This window comes from Eptatretus burgeri, chromosome 12 (assembly GCF_056783735.1).
Source record: "Eptatretus burgeri isolate ZD-2024b chromosome 12, Ebu_testis_v1, whole genome shotgun sequence".
In the NCBI taxonomy this organism is placed as follows: Eukaryota; Metazoa; Chordata; class Myxini; order Myxiniformes; family Myxinidae; genus Eptatretus; species Eptatretus burgeri.
Window position 1 is genome coordinate 87,750,789 of NC_140972.1, and position 27,500 is coordinate 87,778,288.

At 43.8% G+C, this 27,500-nt stretch overlaps 1 protein-coding gene and 1 long non-coding RNA gene across 2 annotated transcripts in view; both read right to left on the reverse strand.

Moving 5' to 3' along the window:
• Nucleotides 1-15,433, reverse strand: part of LOC147016069 (arylamine N-acetyltransferase, pineal gland isozyme NAT-3-like) — a 26,328-nt gene extending 10,895 nt beyond the window's left edge. Inside the window, exons 1-2 of the mRNA XM_085848756.1 lie at nucleotides 15,250-15,433; nucleotides 6,718-6,909 (exon numbers count right to left, since the gene is read on the reverse strand). Coding sequence (XP_085704882.1) covers nucleotides 6,718-6,909 — 192 coding nt within the window. The 5' untranslated portion in view covers nucleotides 15,250-15,433. The remainder of the gene's footprint in view (nucleotides 1-6,717; nucleotides 6,910-15,249) is intronic.
• Nucleotides 15,434-21,942: 6,509 nt separating this feature from the next.
• Nucleotides 21,943-27,500, reverse strand: part of LOC147016070 (uncharacterized) — a 7,885-nt gene continuing 2,327 nt past the window's right edge. The window contains exon 2 of the long non-coding RNA XR_015049985.1: nucleotides 21,943-23,931. This is a non-coding gene — a long non-coding RNA (uncharacterized LOC147016070). The remainder of the gene's footprint in view (nucleotides 23,932-27,500) is intronic.

Sequence of the window (27,500 nt, forward strand, 5' to 3'; positions counted from 1 at the left end):
GAACGGGTTAACATTCACACAAGCACATTTATTTGCACACATATACGGTCAAAGCAGCAATGCAGGGATATACAAGCATGCAATAAATGGGGGTCGGGACAAGACACGAGCAAGAAAAAGAACTACCACCATTCTATTAATTACGTACACTTATACAGTTCTACCTATGGACATGGCACCACAATGTTCATGCAAAGAAACAAGGAAAAAAAACCCCAGGAAAGACGAGGGGTAGACTGGAACTCTTGGGTCTTTATGAGCATGGAGCTGTGATGACCGCAGAAGCTCCGAGAGGTCGGGCTGGTTTCCTTCACCTTCGTGGTGCCTCGCTGGGGCAACCCGCGACGTCCCGTCCTCACGGCAGCTGGCGTGACCGCGGTTCGGCCCAGGCATGGTCGGGCGGCCTGGTGATTCGGGCCCAGCCGGCAATTCCTCAGAGGAACAAATGGGTCTTTTGCTCTCTTAGAGTTAATGCTCTCTTAAGGAGCCGGTCCATCCCTCAGCGCCGCTCGGACTGTCCCGAAGCCGATCACCTCGGACCGTTCGGTGCTGGCTGACGACCTCTCTCCGGCTCTCCCCACGTCCCGCACACGAACGCGCAGTTCTGCTCGGCATGGCAGGCTTGGCTGCGCTCCCAGCTCCCGTCTCCTTGGCGAACCCAGACCTCCACTGCTCTCCACTGGACTCGAACCTTGATCTTAACACCACTCCAAACCCAGACCGACTGACCCTTCGATCTCCTGATCCAAATTCGAGGAGAAGCTTGGAGAGAGCGGACGTGGGTGAAATCACCGTCGCTGGCACCCAGAAAGGAGAGCGGACGTGGCTGAACTCACCGTCACTGGCGCCCACAAAGGAGAGCAGACGTGGGTGAAATCACCGTCACTTGCGCCCACAAAGGAGAGTGGACATGGGTGAAATCACCGTCGCTGGCGCCCACAAAGGAGAGCGGACGTGGGTGAAATCACCGTCGCTGGCGCCCACAAAGGAGAGCGGACGTGGGTGAAATCACCGTCGCTGGCGCCCACAAAGGAGAGCGGACGTGGGTGAAATCACCGTCCTTGTGCAATGAGGAAACCCCAGCGTCTGTTTGCAGCGATGCTGTTCGCTGGGAACTCGCTGTGGCTGGCGCAAAGATGGCGGCGTTTGCGGGGTTGAAGGTGAGGCGTTGTGTTCGTTCTTGGTTATCGGGGGAGATGTGGTTTAGGAGATGGTGGCTGTGGTTGGCGTTGTGGAGAAGGGTGGTTGTGGTTGGCGTTGTGGAGAAGGTGGTTGTGTGAAGGCAGCGGTGGAGAAGGTTCGTTGTCTGTGGGGATGTTGGCAATTGTGGAGAAGGTGGTTGTGGTCGGCGTTGTGGAGAAGGTGGTTGTGGTGGTTGAAATGCGGTTGGTCCAAAATAACGATAGCAAAAGAAAAACGGCTAACTGAAGATTCACAGCCCGGTTACACGAATAATCCCCTTTAAACATCGGTGGGGAAATCTATCTGAACACAGACTTATCGACAAAACCGATCTGAGGACCTATATGGTGCTCTGCGAATTTCCACAACCGTAACGATATATATATATATATATATATATATATATATATATATATATATATATATATATATATATATATATATATATATATATATATATATATGGTGTCCCCAAAAAAATACAACTTTTAAAATGCTTCGTTTGATCCGAAAAAAGCAGTAATTTTGTCAATAATGTTTCATTTCTTGTTGCAGAGACCCTGAAGTTTATTTTCATACCAAGCAAGTGCCAGAAAAATGCCAAGACTGACCGTACAACAATGGACGAAAATTGTTGAACTTTGGCACCAGACGAAAAGTGTCAGACAGGTGCAACGTCTTTACTCGAGACATTTCAGTATCCACTTGCGCCATGCACCAAACTTTCGGAAAATAAAGTGCACCGTCGCAGAGTTTACCAATGTGGGAACCATCTGTGACCTTCACAAGGGTCACAGTGGTCAGAAGAGGACAGGTCGTAGTGAAGAAAATGTGGAAATGGTGAGACAGGCGGTCGTTCAGAGTCCAAAAAAATCGATTCGAAGACTTTATGCTGAGACAAACATTCATAAGAGCACCGTTCAGAGGATCCTTCGCCAAGACATTCATGCCTTTCCATACAAAATTCAAACGGAAACGGTGCTTATTGATCAACAGAAATGCAAACGACTAGACTTTGCAAATTGGTTCCCAGGAAAGTTGGAGGAAGATGCAGACTTCCTCAAAAAACTTCACATGACGGACGAATGCCATGCTCACTTATCTGGGGAGGTAAACAAGCAAAACTTTCGCTACTGGGGAACTGAAAATCCTGGTAATGCATCAACTGAACTGGTGCCTCGATCTGTTCTCAAAGTCACCATGTGGGTGGTGGTTGGTTGTTATGGGATAATTGGTCCATACTTCTTTGAAGATGACCAGGGATGCACTTGCACGGTAAACCAGAGAAGCTATCACGAAATGATTCAGGAATTCTATCTGCCTGAGCTACGTACTCAGGCCCGTAGGAGAAACAACCTGATCCAGATGAGAACCCAGTGGTTCCAGCAGGATGGGGCACCGCCCCATACAGCCAGGGAAACAAGGCGTTTTCTCAACCAACATTTTGAGGGCCGCTTTATCTCCCTCTAGGAAGACATTGAGTGGCCACCGTATTCCCCTGACCTTACTCCTCCAGACTTCTTCTTGTGAGGGTATCTCAAGGACAGGATCTATGGAAACCCTCGGCCTCAGACTCTTGATCAGCTGAAGGAGAACATCCACCGAGAAATCCAAAACATTCCTCAGGAAACGTTTCCCAAAGTGATGGAGAACATGACAACGCGTTTGCAAGCAGTGATCAGACAACGTGCAGCCTACGTCGAACATGTGGTCTAAAAGAAAACGATGATTCTATACCAAAATTGAAATTTTGGTGGCAATTTTTACATTGGTACAATAAACTTCAACCTGATTTGCAAGATTCTTGCAAAGCAAGAAGATTTGCATATCAGGTCACTGAATTCAACCATCAATAACATTTGTGTCAACATAAGCAGCAAGGTCAGCAGAGGCCAAAGGTCAACAACTTTGGTGAACTTTCCAAAATCCTCAATTTTAATCTGATTGACTTGAAATTTGAAGAGTATATGCATATTTGGTCATTTAATTCAACCACCAATTATTTTTGAGGTCAAATTTGTTTCATGGATTTCGCAAGTATTGTGCTTTGCATGACATCTTTCTTGCTTCTTTGCTTGTCTGTTTGTTTGTCCACACAGAATATGTGTTTTTCTTTGCAACCGCTTGTCAGATTTGGACGAAATTTTCACCATACAAGTGACTACTCATGGAGAATGTTTAGTTGATAACTATGATGTCATAGGTCATGTAGTGTGGCAGCCGTTTTGGAAAAAAGGAAAAACTTTGGATCTCTGAAACCGCACCAAGGAAAAAATTTAAACTTGGCACATGGCAAGCACTCCTCATGGGGAATAAGTGTGATTTTTTATCACTCTTGGACTTAGTCTGTAATGGAGGATTATGGATTTGGTCTCAATTTTCGTGTCCTTGCGTGTGTGCATGTGTGCGTCCGCAACCATATCTCGGACATGTATTGACCAACTTTATTCGTACTTGGCACAAAGACAACAAATTATGGTATACATACACACATCATTTTGATTCGCGATGCAATAAAAAATGACAGACTGGCAGCCATCTTAGTTGTAAAAAAAAAAAGCCGGTGTCAAACACGTCCTCAACCATTTATTGTACATGCATTTACCGATCTTGTTCAAACTTGGCACACAGACAATGAATGATTGCTTACAGATGCATGCCATTTTTCTTTGAGATCATATCCAAGCAGAGAGAGGGTGAGCAAGAGCAGAAGAGCAGGCTTTGAGGACACATGGGCTGATGCCGTCTGGACCGGTTGCAGAATCTGAGTCGAAGTTTGACAACAAGCTCTCCACCTTGTCAGGAGAAAAGGACACAGAGTCCAGGGACAGTTGGGTGCAACTGGGTAAGGTGGGTAGAGAAAGCGATGGGTTTTGGACACAAGATTTAGCTGCAAACACCGAGTTTAGACATTCAGCTTTTTCACGTGCGGTATCAGCAGTGCGGCCATTTGAGGTAAGGGAGGGGATGGAGGGGGAACATACACCAGAAACAGATTTGATTAGAGGCCATCAGGATTTTGAGGAGGGAGAGAGGTTTGAAACTTCTGACTTGAGATTTGAAAGATGTTGTTTTCTGGCTCTCCTGAGGGTAGATACACACTTGTTCCGAGCTTTATGGAAGGAACTGAGATTGCCCTCAGTTTGGTTTGCCTTCCATGAGGCAAAGGCAAGTTGTTTCAGGGCAACTGCCTCACCACAAGCTTCAGTGAACCAAGGGCGGGAGAAAGGGTAGGACAACTGAAGACGAGAAGGGATAAATCTGTGCATGAGGGAGAGCAAGTTTCTTTGAAAGAATTCCCAGGATGAGTTGATGTTTGAGAAAGTAGTGATAGGAGACCAGTCTATAAGTTTGAGGGCTGCTTGGAGACCCTGCCAGTTGGCTTGAGTGAAATGCCAGACTCGACGGCGGTGAGGTGGTTCTCTGATAATAGCCAGAGAGATGTCCACTTTGACAAGGACGTGGTCAGAAGAACCGATTGGAGCGGAAAAAAGAGCAGCAGACATTGTCAGGGAAATTGGTCAAAATCAGATCCAGAAGAGATAGAGTACTATTGGTTGAGATCCAGGTAGGGAAGTTGACCGATTGAGTCAGTCCCAATGAGTCGCAGAAAGCTTTTTCTGAGGTGCCATGACAGGTGAGAGAGGTACCCACACCTCGCCAACTTGCATGATGACAATTGAAGTCGCCACATATGAGGAAGAAAGAGTTTGGATGAGAAGATAGAAGTTGGTCCATGTTTTCAGATAGTGAGGTGTAGATGGAGTCATCACTCTTTCGTGGACGGTACAGTACACATATAAACATGAGGTGGGAGTGGAGGGGCAGCCGTAGCCAGAGGTATTCCTGTGGGTGTGGGGGAGTGAGGGCAGTGCATGGAGAGTGAGCAATAGAGTCTGATGAAAAGAGCAACACCTCCACCAGGGCGAGGTTCAGGTCTGTCAAACCGGTGGAGGGAGTAACCAGGGAGAGATACTTGGGAGTCAGACATGTCTTGGGGGAGGAAAGTTTCTTTTAGGCAGATTATGTCTGGTTTGTCAGTGGCAACCTGTATGGAAAGATCTGAAACGTTTGAGCGAAGGCCCCGGATATTTGAGGTCCATACTTTTAATGAAGAGGGAGGGGAGGAGGCTTTGGGTGCAGGGGATGGGGGCGGGGGAGTGTAGTACAAGGGACGAGGGGGGGAGGTAAGGAGTGTTGTTGAAAGAGTGTGGGGGATTGCAGAATAGCTAGGGGAGGGGGCCGAATGAAGATAAGAGGAGAAAAGGCTCTGTGGTGCTGGGGGAGAGGGGGACAAGAGAGGGGGAATTTGGGGACAAGAGAGGGGACAAGGGCGGGGGATTTGAGTAGGTAGAGTGAAGAGATGGAAGTGAGAGGGCAGTGGAAGGAGGCAGTTTTGTGGATGAGAGGGGAGGGCAACTTTGAGAAGGATGAGTGAGGGGGATGAATGGTGGGAGAAAGGTGAGGGGGGGGTTTGAGAGAGGTGAGAGGGAGGCCTGGAGGGTGAAGAGTGGGATGGTTGCTTTGAGAGTGAGGGGTGAGAGGAGTGAGTTGGCACTGAAGTTGGAAAAAAAAGAATGGTTGATGGAAAGCAAACATTCATAGCAAACTGGGGTTTTCAAAAGTTTTTGGTCAGTTATGCGATTAAACACATTTATTGAGGGATGCAATAAAGGTGAATTCAGAGAATGGAGAGAAGAAATGCTGTAACAGTTGGATTTTTTAGGCAAGGAATGAAGGAAAGTTCGAATTGAGAGCAGTCTGTTTAAATCGTAGAAGAGTTGTGCATTATCATACAGTAAAGAGTACCACACGTGTTAAAGAGGAAGCATTATAAGAGATCGTTTTTGTTATTATTATTAATGTTTGAGAGAGTTTTCAACAGATTAGGTCATGGAAGTGTTGTAGAAAAAATCAAGGAAGAAGAGCTGATGAAGAAGGAGAAGAAGAAGTCAAATCATAGAAAGGTAGTGTTTCTTGTTTTTTTTTTTTGATTTAAGATAAGAAATAGAGTGAAATAGAAATTGAAGATGGGGGACGTTAAGAAAGTGGGAAAGATAGAAATTGAAGATAATGGGGAGAAAAAACAAATAAACACGATCGTACACCGAGGGGAACAAAGGGTCGGCCTCAAGCCTCAAGGATAGGCCTGAAGCACCCAGTAAGACAAGTTCGACGAAATCTCACAAAATAGCACGATTTTTGAAACAAAACCGAACTAGGAACACACAGTAACACGTAGGTGAGAAAATAAACAGTTGAAACGGGACAGATAACGACCGGAAACTTAACTTTGAGATCGTCAGCAGGGAGCCCCCAAGGAGACCTGCCAATGCTCCAAACCCAGAACCGGAATGTTGCTCAATATTTGGAATACATTGAAAGGAACGACGAAATCATGAGCATTGTTTATCGTACAAAACATTTGAACAATAGCGCATTATCCTCGTTTAAGAACTGAGAACACAGGTTGTTATTCATGAACTTTCAGCACCTTCCAAAGGTATTGACGTGATGATTTCCATAACTTTTTACCTTGTCATAAACGAGGAGTAGATCGAGCACAATACCCTCTCCACAATGAATGCTTAGGTTCTCAAAAGGCACCGAGGTCAGGTGAGCAACATGTAGCTGACGCAGACAATCAATGTTTGGCTCACAAGGACCCTTGTAGTTTATGCGTTCCAGATAGGCCATCACATCCAACTTGTCTGTCATCTTGGACATCTAAAACAAGAGCACCAAATCAAAAAAAGTGGAGGTAGATTGAGTACATTTTATTTTTTGCTGTGTGGTCATGACTTCATCTCTAAATTCATTTGATTCATTTCATGTTTGGCCCTCAGAACGACAACATGATGTGTCTGGGTTTTTTTTATAGCTGTAGAAAGTATGTGACTCACTTGGTTCATCGATATCTGTCCATGTATGTATCTAGTGCTTCTCAGAGAGGAGACGCCTTTTGAATGAGTGATTCACGAAAAAAAACTCAAACTTAACTAAAGTGAGAGGAGTAAACAAATATTGGTGTAACAGCTCTGGACTGGATAAAATAATGCCTTTACATATATCTTACAACCATAGTTTTGGCAGATTAATTACTCCAAGACACTTATATTTTGTCCTTCCTCATGTGGAAGTTATGACAACTACATTTTCATCATTCAATGGGAAAATCATTGAAAGCTTTGATGTGTAAAGTGTGAGGTGGAAGCAAGACTAAGTTTCATCGTCAAAAGCATGACATATTCCATCGACAAACTATCCCAATCCTGGGAAAATGTGTGACTGCCTGGAATGTGCTGTGCATAGGAGAGACTAAATCTGCGCTGAGTATTGCCATCATAGGAAAACTTATTAATGGCTGGAGGAACCACCCTACCCCCAACCCACACCCCATCCAAATAACCCATCAAATAGGACATTCGCCCTGAGTCTTTATGAAGAAACATGAAATATTTTATGATTTTGTTTACATTTTTCAGTTAAAAATGACTTGTTGGTATTCCCCGTGCCACCCCCACCCCTTTCCAAATGAACAACAGTAACATTGGCGGGACCCAGGTTTCTGTGCAAAACATATAATTCTTCCACAAAAATCCGAGCTCTTCCACGATATGGCAGACAGACAGACTAGCCGTGAAACATTCGAGATATTCTTAAAAATAAAAAATAAAAAAACTCATATACTTGGTATAAAATGGTAAATCTGATCTTAAGTATCATGATCCTTCTGTTATAACCTTCATTTGCCAGAGCACAATGAAGAACTAGAAGGGTACTCGGTAGAGCGCATACCTCCACCACGTAATGTCTGATCCACGAGAACGTATCGGGCCCAATGAATACATTTTTGAAATATCGTGCTATGCAGTGCTATATCGTTTTTGGCCCCATCTCTCAATGGTGAAGAATCACTTTAAAAATTAAATAATTCTCGTATATGGATCCGGATCCGGATCATCAACAAAATCGAATGAATTCGTCATGGTCACACACCCAACCGATCCACTAAATTTCATTTGAATCCTTCTACAACTTTTTTAGATATCGTGCTTTATATGAGTTTAGCCCTGTCGCTCAATGGTGAAGAATCACATAAAAATGATCAGATCCGGATTCGGATCTTCACCAAAATTGAATCATTTCTTCCTTGTCACACACTCAACGTGTCTCCCAAGCTTCGTCCAAATCCATCTGCAACTTTTTTGAGATATCGTGCTATTTATCATTTTTGACCCTATCTCTCAAAGGTGAAGAATCACATTAAAAATTCTAGTAGTCATATCCTGATCCGGATCTTCACCAAAATTTAATCAGTTCGTCCTCGTCACACACCCAACCTGTCCACAAAATTTCGTCCAGATCCGTCCAAAACTTTTTGAGAAATCCTGCACAAAATCTAACAGACAGACAGAGAGGGATGAAAACAATTACCTCCTTCACCTCCGGTGGTGGAGGTAACAAAGGCAAATCCTGCAAGGAAATGGCTCTGATCATATAGTTAAAGTACCTGATCATATAGTTACGAAAATGAGTTTATTTATTTTGGTATGACGTTTTCCTTTAATAGAGTGGAATGGATGATGTAATTACTTCCACCTCCGAAGGTGGACGTGGGTTATGTTTTCACCCCTGCATGTCAATCTGTTGGGTCGCCGAAATAGGTGACCCTTATTGTCAGTAATTCTGTTTGTTTGGATGTTTGTTCGTTTGTCGTCAACATAATTGGTAGTAAACGTGGGCGAATTTTGACCAAACTCGGGTGGTAGGTACATCTTATGACCTCGTGCTTTGGAAATTGTGATGGTTGCTCGGGACGCTTTGGTTCCCTAGCAACAACCGAAAAACTTTAAAAATCGGTACCGTTTTCACTAAATCAATTCCGAATGCCATTATCCCACGTAGGGTTATGAAATTTGGCATGAATGATCTACAGGTGATGCTCTATCAAATATATTCCGTTTTTTGTGATATATGGAATACTTTAACCGCAGCGCCACCTACAATTGGGGTATGCGTGAAAATTGGCGAAAATTGAAGGCCCCTTGCGACCAGGTGAGTGCATCGATACGAATGAAACTTTGCAGGTTCATGGTACTCAATGAGTACTACAACTTTGCCTCAGGACATATTTACCGATTTCACTTAGGTCAGGGGTCAAAGGTCAATTAGTGCAAAAATCGATAATATGCGAGAGCTGGAGGTGCCTTCGCGCCAAATGCTACTCCTCCTAGGGTTATGGTCGGATGGTCATGAAAATTCACACTAATCGTCTGAAACACATTGGGCACAATTGATCGAGCCGGATTTTCGATTTAGATCTTTGTTCACCCACAGCACCCCCTCGAACTTTGGGGATTTCCGATTTCAAACCGCATTTTCGGTACTTTTCATTCAAATGGATACCGAGTAGTTATCAGTAGATGGAACTGGATGTAATGAGATTTGAGATGCATAATCTTAAGGCCCGGTCACACCTTGACGTTTTAGCCAGCGATGGCAACGTATTAAAATGTATGTAAAACGCTGGCTGACGTTAAACTTTTGATGTTTTTTTTTAAGATTCGGACGTATTCATAACGAGTTGGTCGTATGCATAACATATTAGTAATGGACACAGAACGTTTCGTTGTGTTATAGATAACTTATACCAACGAATGCTGAACCTGTTGTTGGCCTACACAACCTATGCCCAACGATAGTCTAACTTAGGCATAGCGCGTTGCACGCATCGCCGATGATGTCGTGACGTAGCCTATTAAAAGGCTTTCGAATCATAACTGCCGTAGAAATGGAAGTGACAACATCGCGGTCACACCTTGGCGATCAGCATATGCCGACCTAAGAAAAATGTGTCTAAAACGTTGGGGGCACGTCAAATACGGTATGGGTAAGTTTGGTATACGTGAGTAGAACGCTAAAGTACGCTATCATACGTCGTAGTAAGTAGAGTACGTCAAGAAATTTTAAACATGTTCAAAATTTTACGACGTACTCGGCGTATGACACACGTTCCGCATGCGATGGGGATAAGTTGTACACACGATATGCGGACGCTTACACACGTCCACAAAGGCTATTTATAAGCTACTCATAAGTCGAAACACGTCGCGGTAATGTCTTTTTTACGCGAAACTTATTTATAACTTATGTTTGACGTGCTTTGAACCAATTCTTTACGTAGTCCCAACACACATCGACGTATGTAGACGTATTCCAATGACGTCTTCCGGTCGCCAAAAAAAAAAATGAATGTGTTTCTACCTTACAACTGCCATATAAAGACGTGTTCACAGCGGTTTTGGGAATTGGTATATAAAAATGCTGCTCATAAAAGGGGAACCCAACAGTGTTTTCGAGTTCCTTTTTGAGTTGATGTCCATGTCAGCAGTAACAGTATCAGTATCAGTATTAGTATTAGTATTAGTATTAGTAGTAGTTTGTTCATGTTGGCAGTAGTAGGTGAGTGTGAGGGGGAGGGTGTGGGTTATGATGGATCCTCCTTGCGTCCGCGTGTCCACGGGAAGGTTCATAGGCTGCCACTCAACGATTTAAATGGCTGCATCTCCACTATTGAAAGTAGACGCTTGCGCTCAACAATTGGATTTTTTTTGCACTCAACGACTTTTAAACGGTACCACTCTGCCATTTTCATTGTTTACAATGAACGATTTAAATTGCTGTCACTCGCCTTTGTTTTTTGACGCTGGGGTTTGGAAATTTGAAGCGTTTCTTCTGAACGTGTTAAAACGCTCAAACTCGACTATTTTAAATAGACGCTGCCGATGGACAATTGGAATCATAGCCAAGCTAGACATCGAAGTGTGAACATCCTCGTCATGCCGAAGAAAAGTTTGAAGAATGCTGCAAATAATTGTCCTGGCCGTGGCCGTGGACGCTGACGCAAGGACGATCCATTATACCGACGTCTTTCAGCCTATGAGTAACTTAAAAGTAACGTCTGTCGATGTGTGGCAAGGATCGCGTAACGTGCCAACAACACGTTAATCGTAGGTTAGAAATAAGTTTCGGGTACGCTAAACATTACCTCGGCGTGTCTCAACTTATGATTAACTTACAAGGAGCATTTGTTGACGTCTGTCAACGATCGCAGACCGTGCATACAACTTGTGGCCAGCGTAGCGGAACGTGTGAGTCATACGCCGTCATACGTCGTGAAATTTCAAGCATGAAAAAATTTGAGGACAACCGAAAAGTACAACGTTTAAAGCCAACGTACAACGACGTATGGCAGTGTTTTTCAGCGTTCTCTCAATGTTATCAAAATTTACCCATAACGTATTCAACGTGTGCCAGCGTTTTATAAAAAAAATTCAAAAATCGGCATACGTTGGCTAAAACGTCAAGGTGTGACCGGGCCTTTAAGGTGATTCCCTATCCGCTATATGACATCAATTTTGCTTTATATCTTATAGTTTCCATGCTCGGCGACCCATCGCCGCCTACCGGCTTGTTGGGTAGTCGATCTAGTCGAAAAAAAAAATTGAGATTTGTTCTACCCTTATTATCAGTATTTAAAATGGCGATTTCAGTTAATACAATGGCGATTTCGATGAAACTTGGTTGGTAGGTTCATACCATGACCTAGTTGTGTGCAAATGAGAACCGTCGCTATGGACACCACCGTTGCCTAGCAACGGGACTTTGAAATTTTTGAAAAATCATGAAAAATTTATTTTTTCGAAAATCAAAAATCGGGCCATGAGCGACTGTGGGCAGTACATTGAGCCATATTGTCAAAAATTTCAAGCCGGATCCTATGAAAACTGTCGGAGAAGATAGACTTTGAATGAACCCTGGTCGAAAACAATAAAAAACGAAGTTCGTTATATCTCAGAGACTATGAGTCAGATATACATGAAACTGGTATGGTAGGTTCATGGTATGTCCTAGTTATGTGTGAGAAAGAACCGCTGCTATGGACCCCTCTGTTGCCTAGCAACGGCCGAAAAACCTCTAAATGTGGGGGTATTTTAACGATAAAACAATCTGCAGCATTAACCCTTGAAGCTAGAATCATGAATTTTCTTGTGCCTAATCCTCAGGTCATTCCCCATCGAACGGGCCCATTGCGTCAGGTTCTATTGGGTAGTCGACTACCCATGTCTGCCTACCGGCTTGTTTGTCTGTTTGCTTGCCAATGAGCAGGATATCTCAAAAAGTTGTCGAGGAATTCGGACGAAATTTGGTGGAACTGTTGAGTGTATGACAAGGACGAAATGATTTGATTTTGGTGAAGATCGGGATCCAGATATGATAATTTTAAAAGTGATTCTTCACCATTGAAATGTCGGGCCTAAAGTGACATATAGCGTGACATCTCAAAAAATTGTGGACAGATTCAGACGAGACTTGGTGGACGAGTTGGTTAGATGACAAGAACAAGCCGGTTAGATTTTGGTTTAGGTCCAGATGTAGATCCGGCCAATCAATAGGATACAAAACATAAACTGTTCAGCCTGGCGGAGTTATGTGCTCGACTTCGTGCTTTTCTAGTTTTATTGTTGTTATTATGTGACTTAGAATTTAGTACATGCACAACTAGAGAGTTCATAGAACACGATACCCCGCACAGTGTTAAGTATACACAGGAGGGCCTTGCCATTTGCATTCAAGCCAAAGAATTCAATTTTTTTTTTCAACCTGATCGGAAAATCACCGCTTACATTCTTGAAAATCTTTGTGAACCCCAAATCCGCAAATTTTGGAGGTAATTGGGTAAAATCGGGTTAGGGAGTTCAACTTAAAAACTTGTCCAAACTGTAGCTTTAATTAACATGTTTGTGCATTGTTTTTGTGCTATTTGTTTTCATGAATTCCGGCACACTTTGAACCGCATCCATTCAGTTTTAGGAGAAACAGGACGTAGTTCACATTTGAAATAGACAATGAGCCTATTCAGAACTCCAAGTAAAAAATTCAGTGAACCATTAAAAAAAAATTAAAAAAAAGACTGTACTTGACACAGCAATGCAATCGGTTGAAAAAAAGAGTCACTCAGATGCATCAAATTAGTTCTGTTTGACTTCGTGGATCATGTTCACCATTTACAGACTATAACATCAAATCAAGTGATGGAACATTTCTTGAAGCTCGAGCAAGCTTTACAACACGAGGACTCCAAAGGTGTTGATGCTTCAGATTTGTTCAGGGAATTGTGAGCCATTCCAAGACGAGTTCCAAAGTGGGCACGACCACAAGATGTTTTGAACTTTGTTTGTAAAAAATAATCTCACGGATAATATCCCAAACTCGTTTATTCCTGTCCGCATCCTCTTTACCCCTTCCTGTTTATATGACTCATGGTGAGCGAAGCTTTTCCAAGCCAAAGTTGATCAAAACACACATCCGTTCCTCAATGATGCAACAAACACTTGTGGGCGATCCACCTCGTCAACAGAACATGAAACGACACAAAACATTCACCTGGAGGGATTGGTTCATACATTCGGTAAACTCAAAGCACGGAAAGTGGAATCCTTCATTGTAAAGATCAATTTTGTTGCAAGAACACCTGGTATGACATCACGTGATGCATATTACACATTGTGAAGCGCGTTTCTTCATGTACATATCCTGTGAAAAGTGTGGAACGATGAGAACGTACAATCAGCATCAGATTCCCCTTTTGCTTGTAAAGTGAATCATAATTATAAATGCTGAAGTTTTATTCATAGTAATGCACGACGTGCGTTTTCAAAAGTTAATTGTCGGGGAGGGGAAGCACAGAGCAGAAGGTTCTCGGATGACAAGTCGTACCAGCACCCGTCACCACGGAGACCGAGCATGAGCACACAATCAGCCTTTGTCAGGCCCTCCCCATCTTTCTCCTTACCATACTCTTGGGTTCCTTGGGAAAAGTTAAAGTAGGTTAAAGTAGGCTCACATGAGGGGAGGTGGGGGCGGTGGGTTCTCTAGTCTGTCGGCCGATGTAAAAGAGAGCAGTGATGTAGATGTCTGAATGTATGTATGTGTGTGTGTGTGTGTGTATGTGTGTGTGTGTGTATGTGTGTGTATGTATGTGTGTGTGTGTGTGTGTATGTGTGTGTATGTATGTGTGTGTGTGTGTATGTGTGTGTGTGTGTGTGTGTGTGTGTGTGTGTGTGTGTGTGTGTGTGTGTGTGTGTGTGTGTGTGTGTGTGTGTGTGTGTGTGTGTGTGTGTGTGTGTGTGTGTGTGTGTGTGTGTGTGTGTGTGTGTGTGTGTGTGTGCGTTCATGTATGTATGTATGTATGTATGTATGTATTCATTTGGAAGAGAGCTGGCATCATCTTCTCTTCTCTCTTACAGTGTAGGAACTGTAAATCAACACTCCTCGGTTCTCCTTCATCGGATAAATGGTTCATCGTGGAATGAAGACGTAATCCAGCTCGTGAAGTCTCGTCCCTCGTTAATCGCCGCGGTTCACATTATTTAACAAGTAAATTGTGAACCTTTCAACAGAAAGGAAGGAGAACAAGGAAGGATTGAAACGCCTCATCATCATGTTGTGAGATGTGAAACCATCGCAATATGTTCCATGTCCTGGATGTAATCTACTGTGATCATATAACACAAACGTGCACGGTTCGGCCGTGTGACACCTGTGTACACGGTTCGGTGGTGTGACACCTGTGTCCACGGTTCGGCTGTGTGACAACTGTGTACACGGTTTGGCTGTGTGACACCTGTGTACACGGTTCGGCGGTGTGACACCTGTGTACACGGTTTGGTTGTGTGACACCTGTGTACACGGTTTGGTTGTGTGACACCTGTGTACACGGTTTGGTTGTGTGACACCTGTGTACACGGTTTGGTTGTGTGACACCTGTGTACACGGTTTGGTTGTGTGACACCTGTGTACACGGTTTGGTTGTGTGACACCTGTGTACACGGTTTGGTTGTGTGACACCTGTGTACACGGTTTGGTTGTGTGACACATGTGTACACGGTTTGGTTGTGTGACACCTGTGTACACGGTTCGCCTGTGTGACGTCTGTGTACGGCTCAGTTCGGCATGGAGTCATCGTAACCAAATTAAATATTTGAAAAATAAATTTCTTACCACAAATGAACGTCCGGTTTGAACAGGCTTGGTTTGAATCGATAGATCGGTGCTCGCTAAAGTAGAACCGAGTAAATCCTGATCTCATCAGATGTGTCTCAGACTCGTGTGAATCCCCTGCAACGAGTCCTCCTCGAACTTGATACCTCGGTGGGCGTGTCCGTGGTTCGGTGTACACTGTTCCCTGTGATTGTGACACGCCTTACTTACAAAATCCTGCACTGAATTTGTATTGTGGTTGTTATGACAGCTCAGCATTGTCAAACGGAGTTAATACAACATGTTATTACTTCAAGGGAGGGAAACCTCTCTGGAGCACAAGGTGATGTTGGCCGACGGGCGTTAGGATGGAGTCGTTGGTGCTGTGCTCCCCTCCGAGTCGTCTGGGCATATATTTGTGATATTGTGGGGTTAAAACCTACTTAAGACGCTGTCTCAGTGCTGCGTCATCAGGGGGTGTTTCCTCTCGAAACAAACGATCCTTCAGAGGGAGCTGTAAAAGCGGCTGCACTGTGAACAAACGATACATTAAATGATCGACCAAACAATCAACCGAAGTGTAATTCCTTGGGATGGGAAAGATGTCGCTGTGAATGAAAAAGGGTAGGTCACTGTGTTCCCATAGTCCGGTTAAATTCCTGTGGCCAAGTGTTTAATGGGACATGTAACTGAATTAAGGAGGAGTATGGATGGTTTGATTTAGTTCATCTAAGAATGAATTGGGTCAGAACATCGGAGATAATTATCACTTATAAGTGCTGCACTGTACATGAATTGTGGACAAAACACAGGGCTGCCACTACTACTACAACCACTAGTACTACTACTACTACTACTACTACTACTACTACTACTACTACTACCACCACTACTACTACGCCTACTACTACTGCTACTACTACTACTACTACGACGACTACTACTACTACTGATTTAACACCCCAATTATTTCCACCTTCTTGTGAGATTGGCTGGGGAGTGGGGCAAAGCTTTGATCCAAGTCTTCAATGAACCGGTTGCCCAGGTCTGACGTTCATTGTAGGTGATTGGAGAAAGAAATTTATAATTTGTTCAGGCCTCAGGGTACAGATCAGATGACAACTCGCCTCGGCTTTGCGAAAGACAATGGATGAAATCAACATGACATTCAACGAGGTGCTCTAACCGTCATCTAAAGAAAAGAGAAACTGACATTTCAGGCATTAACCCTTCATTGGAGCAAAAGAGACAAAAGGGACAGGAATGAGGGTTAATATATAGTGGGGGTGAGTCAGAGGTGGGTGGGTCATACGCAGAGGTGGATTAAGAATTTTTTTGGGGGGGCCCTGGGAACCAAAAATATTTTGGCCATAAACATCTCCCAAAAAACACGAATGGGTCAAAATGCATTCACACATAGACTCCATTCAATGTTAAACTGAGTTAATGAAGCATAAACTACACAAGAAAAATAGCAATCAGAGAATACAGATCCTTGCTCGGACTTGTTTTGCATGATGTTTGTGTAGTTTTGTGTGGTGTATTTTTTGTGGTGTTTGTGTACTGGTGTGCGACGTAATTACTAATAGACATAACTAGAACTGCCACTTTATAATTGCTGCCAGTGATGACCAGGTAACAAGACGTCCTGCTTTGATGCAACCATGCTTTGATTGGACACCTGACCCTGACCCATGACGTTTATTATCCCCCGCCAACCAACGAAGTTGGCGGGGGATATAGAAATGAGTTCCGTCTGTCCGTCAGTCTGTCACATTTCGTTTCTGGAGCTTAACTACAAATCCCCTCAAGATATATTTACGAAATTTGATACACATATCAAGCAAGTGGTGAACTGGTGCCTTTTGATATTTTCTAATTGATAGGTCACATGGATTGGCAGCCATGTTGGATTCAAGAAAAATATTAAATAATGTTTTCTCTGGAATCACATAATCTAACGAAACGAAAATTTGCAACTATCATTTTCCATAATGTCTGCATACATAGTAAAAATTATGACGTCACAAGTCACATGGTTTGGCGGCCATCTTGGATAGAAAAACACACCTCATCCGATTAACACGAAACTTCACTCATGTATTCCACTGGAGGATTGGAGGCAGAATGTAAATTTATGATGTCATAGGTCACATGGTTCGTCAGCCATATTTGATTGAAAATTAATAAATTTTTTAAATCTTCTTCTCCAGAATGGCTGGACAGATTGAGGCAAAATTTCACATACAATTTCCCCAAGACATCCTTTCAGAAGTTTGTTAATTTCTAACTGATAGGTCACATGGTTTGGCAGCCATATTGAATTTACCCTAAAACCTTCAAACATCTTCTCCAGAACGGCTGGTCAGATCAAAGGGAAACTTCACATCCATATTGCACACGCTTAGGGAATATAAGTTTCTTAATTGAGGTTAACCTTTGTTTCCAGAGCATAGTTGCAAAACCATTAACTATTTCTTTATTAAATTTGGTACACACATCAAGAATAAATTGAACTGGTTCATTTTAAACTGCTGCTCGTGCAGGTGAGAATCTATTCATTCAGTAAAAAGGACTCTCTCTCTCTCTCTCTCTCTCTCTCTCTCTCTCTCTCTCTCTCTCTCTCTCTCTCTCTCTCTCTCTCTCTCTCTCTCTCTCTCTCTCTCTCTCTCTCTCTCTCTCTCTCTCTCTCTCTCTCTCTCTCTCTCTCTCTCTCTCTCTCTCTCTCTCTCTCTCTCTCTCTCTCTCTCTCTCTCTCTCTCTCTCTCTCTCACACACACACACACACACACACACACACACACACACACACACACACACACACACACACATCTTCGAGGAATCATCAAGTTTAAGTTGTGAGTGTGAAGTCACTTGGGTTCATCACGTTCTTGCAGTGGATCGTGTAAATTCTCGCATGAGGTTTGTTTCATCTCTGAAACTGGAAGGGTACTCGGTGGAGCACATACGTCCGCCACGTAATGCCTGAGCCACGCGAACATATCGGGCCCAATTCGTTTTTGAAATATCATGCCGTGCAGAACTCAATCGAGTGAAGAATCACTTTCAAAATTTAATAATTCTCTCATCCAGACCCAGATTCGGATCTTCACCAAAATCGAATCAATTCATCCTTGCGACACACCCAACATGTCCACTAAGTTTCATCTGAACCCGAAAACAACTTTTTGATATATCGTGCTCTGTATCGTTTTTGCACCGATCTCTCAATGGAGTTCCACTTGTTATTATTCAACTGAATTCAGAATGGGATGAAAATAAATTCAAAACAAGACGTCCTGCTTTGATGCAACCCCGCTTTGATTAGACACTTGACCCTGGCCCATGACGTTTATTATTATTCAACTGAATTCAGAATGGGATGAAAATAATTCAATTCAAATCAAATGGAAGACCAAATTGGTACAGTCCTACATTGGAATATTCAGAAGGAACCCAAACAAGTAAAAAGCAAATATGAAGTCATCAGGAGGAAGCTGGATATGATTCGGGTTTCAACTAGTAACTGCTCCTCGACCCTCAAAACCACCACAGACCTGAGCATCATTCTGGTGGAGGAGTTGCTCTCTTCATCAAAGATTCTATTCCTCACTCTCCATGTGCTGCCCTCACTCCCCCACACCCCCAGGAATACCTCTGGCTACGGCTTCCCCTCCACTCCCACCTCATGTTTATATGTGTGCTGTACCATCCACCAAACAGCGATAACTCCATTTACACCTCACAATCTGAAAGCATGGACAGACTTCTATACACTCATCCAAACTCTCTCTTCCTCTTATGTGGTGACTTCAATTGCCATCATGCCAGTTGGCTGGGTGTTGGTACCTCTCTCACCAGTCATGGCACCTCAGCAAAAGACTTTTGCGAGTCATTTGAACTGACTCAATCGGTCAATTTCCTGACCCGGATCTCAACCAACGGTGCTCCATCTCTTCTGGATCTGATTTTGACAAATTTCCCAGAAAATATCTGCTGTTCTTTCTCCACTCTAATCGGTTCTTCTGACCACGTCCTTGTCAAAGTGGACATCTCTCGGGCTGTTACCAAAGAACCACCTCAGCACCGTCGAGTCTGGCATTTCACTCAAGCTGACTGGCAAGGTCTCCAAGCAGCCATCAAACTTCTAGACTGGTCTCCCATCGCTACTTTCTCTAACATCAACTCATCCTAGGAATTATTTCAAAGAAACTTGCTCTCTCTCTCATGCACAGATTTATCCCCTCTCATCTTCAGTTGTCCTAGTGTTCCGCCCGCCAATGGTTCACTGAAGCTTGTGGCGAGGCAGTTGTCCTTAAACAACTTGCCTTTGCCTTATGGAAAGCAAACCCAATTGAGGATAATCTCAATTCCTTCCATAAAGCTTGGAACAAGTGTGTGTCGACACTCAGGAGAGCCAGAAAACATCTTTAGAATAGCAAGTCTGAATTTTCAAACTTCTCTCCCTCCTCAAAATCTTGGTGGCATCTAATCAAATCTATTTCTGGTGTATGCTACCCCTCCATCCCCTCTCTCACCTCAAATGGCCGCACTGCTGATACCACATGTGAAAAGGCTGAATGCTTAATTCGGTGTTTGGATCGAAATCTTGTGTCCGAAACCCATCGCTTTCTGCACCCGACTTGTGCAGTCGCAGCAAACTGTCCCTGGACTCTGTGTCCCTTTTCTTCTGGCAAAGTGGAGAGCTTGCTGTCAAACCTCGACTCAGACTCTCCAACCGGTCCAGACGGCATCAGCCCACATTTCCTAAAAACCTGCTCCTCTGCTCTTGCTCACCCTCTCTCTGTTATATTCACCCTCTCATTTGCACAAGGTCATCTGCCATCTTCTTGGAAATCAGCAACATTACTGCCCTGCACAAAAAGGTGCAAAAACAGATACATGCAACTACAGACAAATCAGCCTTGACCCAATCATCAGAAAGGTTATGGAATACATCATCGCTTCAGACATTAAATCCTTCCTCTTCTCCAATAGCGTGATTTCCGATCATCAATTTGGTTTCAGACCAGGTCACTCTACCCTGGATATGCTGCTTCTGCTCTCCGAACAATGGATGGAGGTACTCAATGCCAGATATGAAATCAGAGCCATATCCCTGGACATATTGCTTGCTTTTGACACAGTCTGGCACCCTGCCCTGCTCACCAAACTCTCTTCCTATGGTATCCAAGGCCATCTCCACTCATGGCTCACAGACTTCCTCTCCTGTCGCAGTCAACTTGTGGCCCGAAATGGAGTTATTTCATCCCCTCTTCCTGTCCAGGCTGGAATTCCTCAAGGTAGCGTTCTGGGCCCTGTTCTTTTTCTGGTTTTCATCAATGATCTCTCCGACTCTCTGGAAAATATTCTTTATCTCTTTGCTGATGACTCCACTCTCTGTCTTACCATCTGTCGTTCCTCAGACCTGCAAGCCGCAGCTACTTCGCTCTCTGCAGATCTGGATAAAATCACAAACTTGTCCAACACGTGTGGAACATATCTTTCAATCCTGATAAAACTCTCACTATGTCTCCAAAAGCACTGTTTGGAATCCCTTACAATGTATATGTATATGTATATGTATATGTGTATATATATATATATATATATATATATATATATATATATATATATATATATATGTATATGTATATGTATATATATATATGTATATGTATATGTATATATATATATATATATATATATATATATATATATATATATATATATATATATATATATATATATATATACATATACATATATATATATATATATATATAGAGATCCAGGTGAGATCCACAATGATTAAGATCAAGCTTTGTTCCCACCGATCTTGGTAGAGAAGGGTTTATTACACATCAGACATATGCATATGGAGACAACAGGCTTTGAACACAATAGTCCACCCAGCCTAATCCTCTGGTGAGCTGTCTTTCGGCACTGCCTTATATTCAGTTTACTGCGACCTTTGAATAACTGTGTGTCAAAGAGGATTTATTACCATTCATTAATTTATAGCATTCTCCTGTCAGTACTGCTGATAAGAGAGCACAAAAAGTGCAGAAACAACACCCTTGATTCCCTTAAAGAATATTCAAAGGTAGCCTCCTACATGTTGTTGGGCCTTAGCAGTTCTGGGCAGTGATCCAACAGATTCCAGGTAGCCCAGCTGCCCGATTAGCAAGGCCATTTCAAACAGTCAACAAGACCAGCTGTGTTGTAACAGTGCCAGCCCTTTGGCGCGAAAACAAGTTCCTTGACAGTGCACAGATAAACATTGGGAAGATTTATCCTTTCCCCATTTCCAATTAACTCAAGAGTTTTAACCAAACACTAGTACACATGTTTGGTTGCTGTTGGAGTACATACAATCCCCGACATTTCCCTCCTCTTGTTTCTTTGAAACATTTGCAAAAGAAACTACAAATGAAGAAAAGGAGCATCCGCAGGCCGGCAGGTCAGCAGATAGCAACCCCCAGTGCGTGGGCCATCCTTATGTTTAGCTCCAGATGGTCCAAGACGGTCGGGAGTTCCACCTGCGCCCCCTAGCCAAAAAGGGGGTTCCTACCCACTTTCCAACCGGTCCACTAACACCCCAAGTCTTCAACAAGGGAAATCGGGAAATATCGCAACATTTAAACATAGAATATAAGGAAGCCAAGCACTCCCAAAAGCTGTTCGTACAAGAATTGCTCATGGCTAAACAAGAATGAAGTTATACAGGAATATACGTTCCATTAAATATTTGATTACATATTGCCGCTTAATGAACTTCATGAACAACAAGTAAGGCAGTGTTAAAGTATATAAATGTAATGTTCTTTATGAACAAAGCAAAAAGATATTTGATAAACTGCAAGCCAGAGTATAATGAAGGCACAATTTGCCAGCAATTGCCAACAAGGCAAATCAAATGGTATTTCTACCTAGCCCTTCAATTGGTGCAAGCAACGAAAGACATTCGTCCAATGTGAGTTGAAGCAATTGTTCATCACTCGGAGGAAGCCTGAGTAATGGATCGGCAACTACGGCAAGGTTACAATATGTTTCATTGTTCGTGGGTTGGGGTGACATGGGTGGGGTACATAGTATTGGAATGGGGGGGGGGTAGGTGTAAGTGCAGGGAGGTTTGAGGATGGCAGCAGTCCAGCAGTGTTCACCGGAGCCATCACCGTCTGTACTAGCTGGGAACTGGGCTTTGTTGTCCATCCTGAAAAACACTTTCCAATGGCCTTTTGGGCAATTATCTTGAAAACCATCAGTAATATAAAGGCTGCCATGATGATTATCAGGATTGTTATAAAAAATCTTAAAACACTTCCTCCCCAACCCCCAAACAATCCCTTTAACCAGCTACTCATGTTATCATTACTGTAGTCTTTATATTTGCTCGCCTCTTTTCTTATGTGACCCGCGAGGTCATTAATGTTTTCTGAATTATCTGGGATGTAGGTACAACACTCTTTGCCAATTACAGCACATGTTCCCCCTTTCTCAGCTAGAATCATGTCTAAAGCTATTCTATTTTGCATTACAGTAGTCCTTAATGCGACCAGCTCCGCGCTATTTTTTTCAAACCCATCAGCGGTATCGTTCCCCATTATTTCCAATGTTGATGCCATGCTGATAATTCTCTTCCTGCCACCCAGGCCCCATATCGGGGGAAAATTATCATTGCTGCATATGCCCCATCTGATATAGCTCTCTTACGTCGTGTTTGATCTATCCCAGAGAATGGATCAGTGATCAAACGCATGTGCGGTACGACATAAGCTAGATAACATGAACCGCCCCATTTGTTTGGCAGCCATGGGTAGGCTCTATACCCACACACAAAATATGTGCCATTAGATGCAACCTTCGGATATGTTCCATTCTCTCCCTTCCTGTTGGCTGGTAAGTCATTTATCTCTATTGATATATTACAAGTGGAGTTCCCTGCCTGAAATTTGGCATGGGGCTTTGTCCAAGTAAGGCAGATAAATCCCATACGCTTATATGTGATTCTGAAGTACGGAGGTCTTTTCTTTAAATTAAAAGGAGGGTACCACGCACCTGTAAAGTCCACACATGATGAGTTACCGGTTGTTTTAGTCAAATTAAAATTGTTGTACCAAGCAGCACCACAATAGTCTATTTCCTCAAATGGGATCACAGATAATGGCAAACCCGTTTGTGAGGAGTGCGGGAGATAAGCACACACCAAGCACTTAGTCTTATTACTCAATGTAGCATATTTGTGCGACAAAAGTAAGAATGTATTTATCCCATGTACTCCCAACTCGTGTAAATGTTCAGTGTGGTTCCCAATTGCTCTTTTCCCCCTCTGTTGGATGGGTTGGATTGTCCAGTTATCAATTTGCCCTTCCACTTCCCAGCTTCCCATCCAGAAGGCAATTATAGCAACTAGGATTTGCTGTAATGGGTTCATTCTTGCACAACCTCCTCCTCTGTTGGGATGGCAAGTTTGCAGTGTGAAAAGTGTATCCAAGCAGGCTTACCTTCACACTTTACGGCAGTTGGGGTGGTCAGCAATACCTGAAACGGTCCTTTCCACCTTGGTTCCAAGGCCGTTTTCCTTGTAAAGTGCTTTATCAGTACGTAGTCTCCTGGCTGGAAGGTGTGATACGGCCTTTCCACTGGCTCGGGTAAGGCCTCCTTCACTCTCGTGTGTATCGTCCTCGCGATCCTGGAGAGCTGTTTACAGAATGTCAGCATGTTTTCATCCATCATTGCAATACTCAATTTGTTTATGTTGGTGGGGCAGTCACGGGAAGCCGCATCGGCCTTCCCATTAGTATTTCATGAGGGGATAACCCTGTCTTCCGGTTCACTGTGGATCGCATGCTCATTAGTACCAAGGGTAATGCATCTGGCCACTTCAACCCTGTTTCCGTTGTTAGTTTCGCCAGCTTGTTCTTTAGGATACCGTTCTGCCTTTCCACGGGGCCCGCTGACTGTGGGTGATAAACACAGTGAAATGCCTGTTTTATTCCCAGTGCTTTACACGCTGCCTGTGTTAGTTCCCCCGTAAAGTGTCCCCCTTTATCATGTGATATTTTGTGAGGGATGCCAAATCGGCAGAAGAAGCTTTTTAACAAGTGCTTCACAACGGTGGCAGCATCTGCCTTTGTACATGGGTATGCCTCTACCCATTTAGTGAACATGTCTACCACTACCAAGACATTTCCATATCCGCATGATGGTGGCATATTTATAAAGTCTATTTGTAGGTGCACAAAAGGACCCCAGGGGGCCGGGTGGGCTCCCGGCTGCCCTATCTTATCAATTTTGTGTTGGTTGTGTTGTTGACATACCTGACAAGTTTTACAGACCCCTTCTGCTATCTTCCCAATCCCTGGGGCATACCATGATTCTTGGACTTGTCTCACAGTCCCCCTCTTGCACACATGTCCATTCAAATGGGCCATGCGTGCAAGCCATGGAAGGATTTCAACAGGTGCTATTACCTTCCCCCTGTTTGACCAAAGTCCGTCGTCATCCGCTGCTCCTCCTGCTGCTTGCCACTTATCATGAACCTCCTGTGTTGCAGCAGCTTGAATTGCAATAATGTCTGACAAGCTGTATTGGTGCAGCTTGATTTGCTCCTTCGCCAATCGTGCTGGCATTATCTAAGGCAAAGGCAGACTAGCCGCCTCTTTTGCAGCTTTATCTGCTTTATCATTACCTTTGTCAATGTCAGTTGTCAGTTTCTGGTGCGCACGGCATTTAATAACTGCGACTTCCGCTGGCAGTGTAATGCTTGTAAACAGCTCAGACACCAAACTGCCATTCTTTATTGGTGTTCCTGCAGAGGTAAGAAACCCTCGCATTTTCCATATCGCACCTTTGTCATGTACAACACCAAAAGCATAGCTAGAGTCAGTATATATGTTCACCGCGGAATCGGCAGACAGCTCACAGGCCCTAATAAGGGCACACAATTCCGCCTGCTGGGCGGAGAAATGAGAAGGCAGACGGGACGCTTCCATTAATTTATCAACTGTACACACAGCGTATCCTGCATGCCCCGAGCCATCTAGTCCTCGGTATGCCGAACCATCAACAAACAAGGTGAGGTCCGGTCGCTCTAGTGGTTGATCCTTTAGATCCGGGCGTACAGTGGATACTTCCTGGATCGCCTCCGTGCAATCGTGTGGGTCGCCGTCGTCCTCCGTTGGCAGCAAAGAGGCTGGATTAAGAACGTTGCATCTTTCAATCTGTAGATTCGGTTGGTGTAGGAGAGTCGTCTCATACTGCATCAAACGTGTATTGGTTAAATGTTGTGTTTGTTTTTGTGTGAGCAAAGCCGCAACACAGTGGGGAACCCTTAAAACCAGAGGGTGCCCCGTTACAATTTCTGCCGTGCGTTTCACTGCATAACTGGCTGCAGCCACTGCTTGTAAACAAAGAGGTAGGCCGCGTTCGACCGGGTCCAGCCTTCGACTGAAGTATGCGATTGGTCGTTGGTGGTCGCCGTGCGATTGTGTTAGCACAGCCTGTGCAAATCCCTTTGTTTCATGAGAGTAAAGGAAGAACGTTTTGTCATAATCTGGTAGCCCCAGAGCGGGAGCCACCGAGAGTGCGGCTTTCAATTTTGTAAAGCATTCCCCCATCTGCTCATTCCACACAATTTGATGTGGCTGGTTTTTCCCGACCACAACATACAGTTCCTTAGTTAGAATTGCATAATCAACAACCCATTGTCTACAGTAAGTTGCCATACCTAGGAATCGCATCATCTCCTTCTCTGTGCGAGGGCGGGGGACTTCCGTGATCGAAGATATCCTCCCTTTGTCCAACTCCCTCTTTCCGTGGGAGATGTGGTGTCCCAGATACTTAACCCTTTCTTGGACCATTTGCAGTTTGTCCTTGTTTACCTTGTGTCCTTTTCTTGCTAACGCCCGTAGCAGCTGCAGCGTATCATTTGTACACGCTGCTTTATTTGGGGAGCAAATTAGCAAGTCATCCACATACTGTAGCAGCACTGAGTTACCTTTGAAAACAACATCTTCTAGATCCTTGTGTAGAGGCCGCGAAAATAATGTTGGACTATCTGCGAACCCCTGGGGCAACACAGTCCATGTGTACTGACGGCCTTTGTACGTAAAGGCAAATAAAAACTGCGATTCCTTATCAATGGGTACGCTAAAAAACGCAGAACATAAATCGATGACTGAGAAATGAGTGGAGCTAGCGGGAATAGATGTTATCAGTCCCTCTGCACTAGGTACCACAGGGTGAACACCTTGAAGTATCTCATTCACTTCTCGCAAATCTTGGACAAATCTCCATTTATCTTTCTGTGGCTTTTTTACTGGCAATATAGGTGTATTACACGGACTTGTAGTTTCCACAATTATACCCTGTTCCTTCAAGGACTTAATTACTGGTGCAATACCAGCCTCTGCCTCCTTTCGGAGAGGGTATTGGCACACATTTGGCAAAGGCATTCCCGGTTTGAGTTTAACCACTAGGGGCGTTGCCCCAATGATTCGACCCACATCATTGTCATGTTTGGTCCACAATTGTGGTGGGACCTCTCCCATCAGATTTTCCACCTTTTCTATCGTGTTCATCATCTCCAATGCCTTTTCACGCTTTGGTGGTAAATTAACCTCTTCCACCAGTCCTTGTATCTCTTTTTCCATAAGATCACAAATCCATCCTTCGTTATTCTCCAGCTTATGCACTTCCCAGTGCACTATTGTTTCTGTGCAGCTCACTGCTGCCTCCTGTAGGCGGTAAACCATAAATCCCAAATCCTTTGGGTGATATCCCTTTGCTGTAGTCATTGTTGCATGTGAGGTTACTCCCGGCGGATACTTTGTCAACTGCTTTTGCTCGTCTGTGAGCTTAACCTCCATTGCGACACCTTCCTTACCAACCATTAGGCGGCAAAGCAATAAATCATTACGTGTTTCCAAATGCGGAGCAATTTTCTCCGCAAATTCAATGTCATCCCCTCCCGCATCATAATAGATTGTACAATGTGGAGGGTTATAATATGTGTGCATTGTCACTTGTGCATTGTCTAGCCACGTTTGCATTTCCTTATTTTCGTCTGAGATAAGATTTAGGCATGACCAAGCATTTCTAATTGGTTCCTCTGGCAGTCTCCACCAATAAACAATCGGATGCGGTGTCATCAGGATCATCATTGCCAAATGTGTCTTATCCCTGGGAATATCAACATAACCCCTTCCTTTGTACATGCTATCGTGCATCCTAGCTTACACAACAAATCTCTACCTAGCAGATTAACT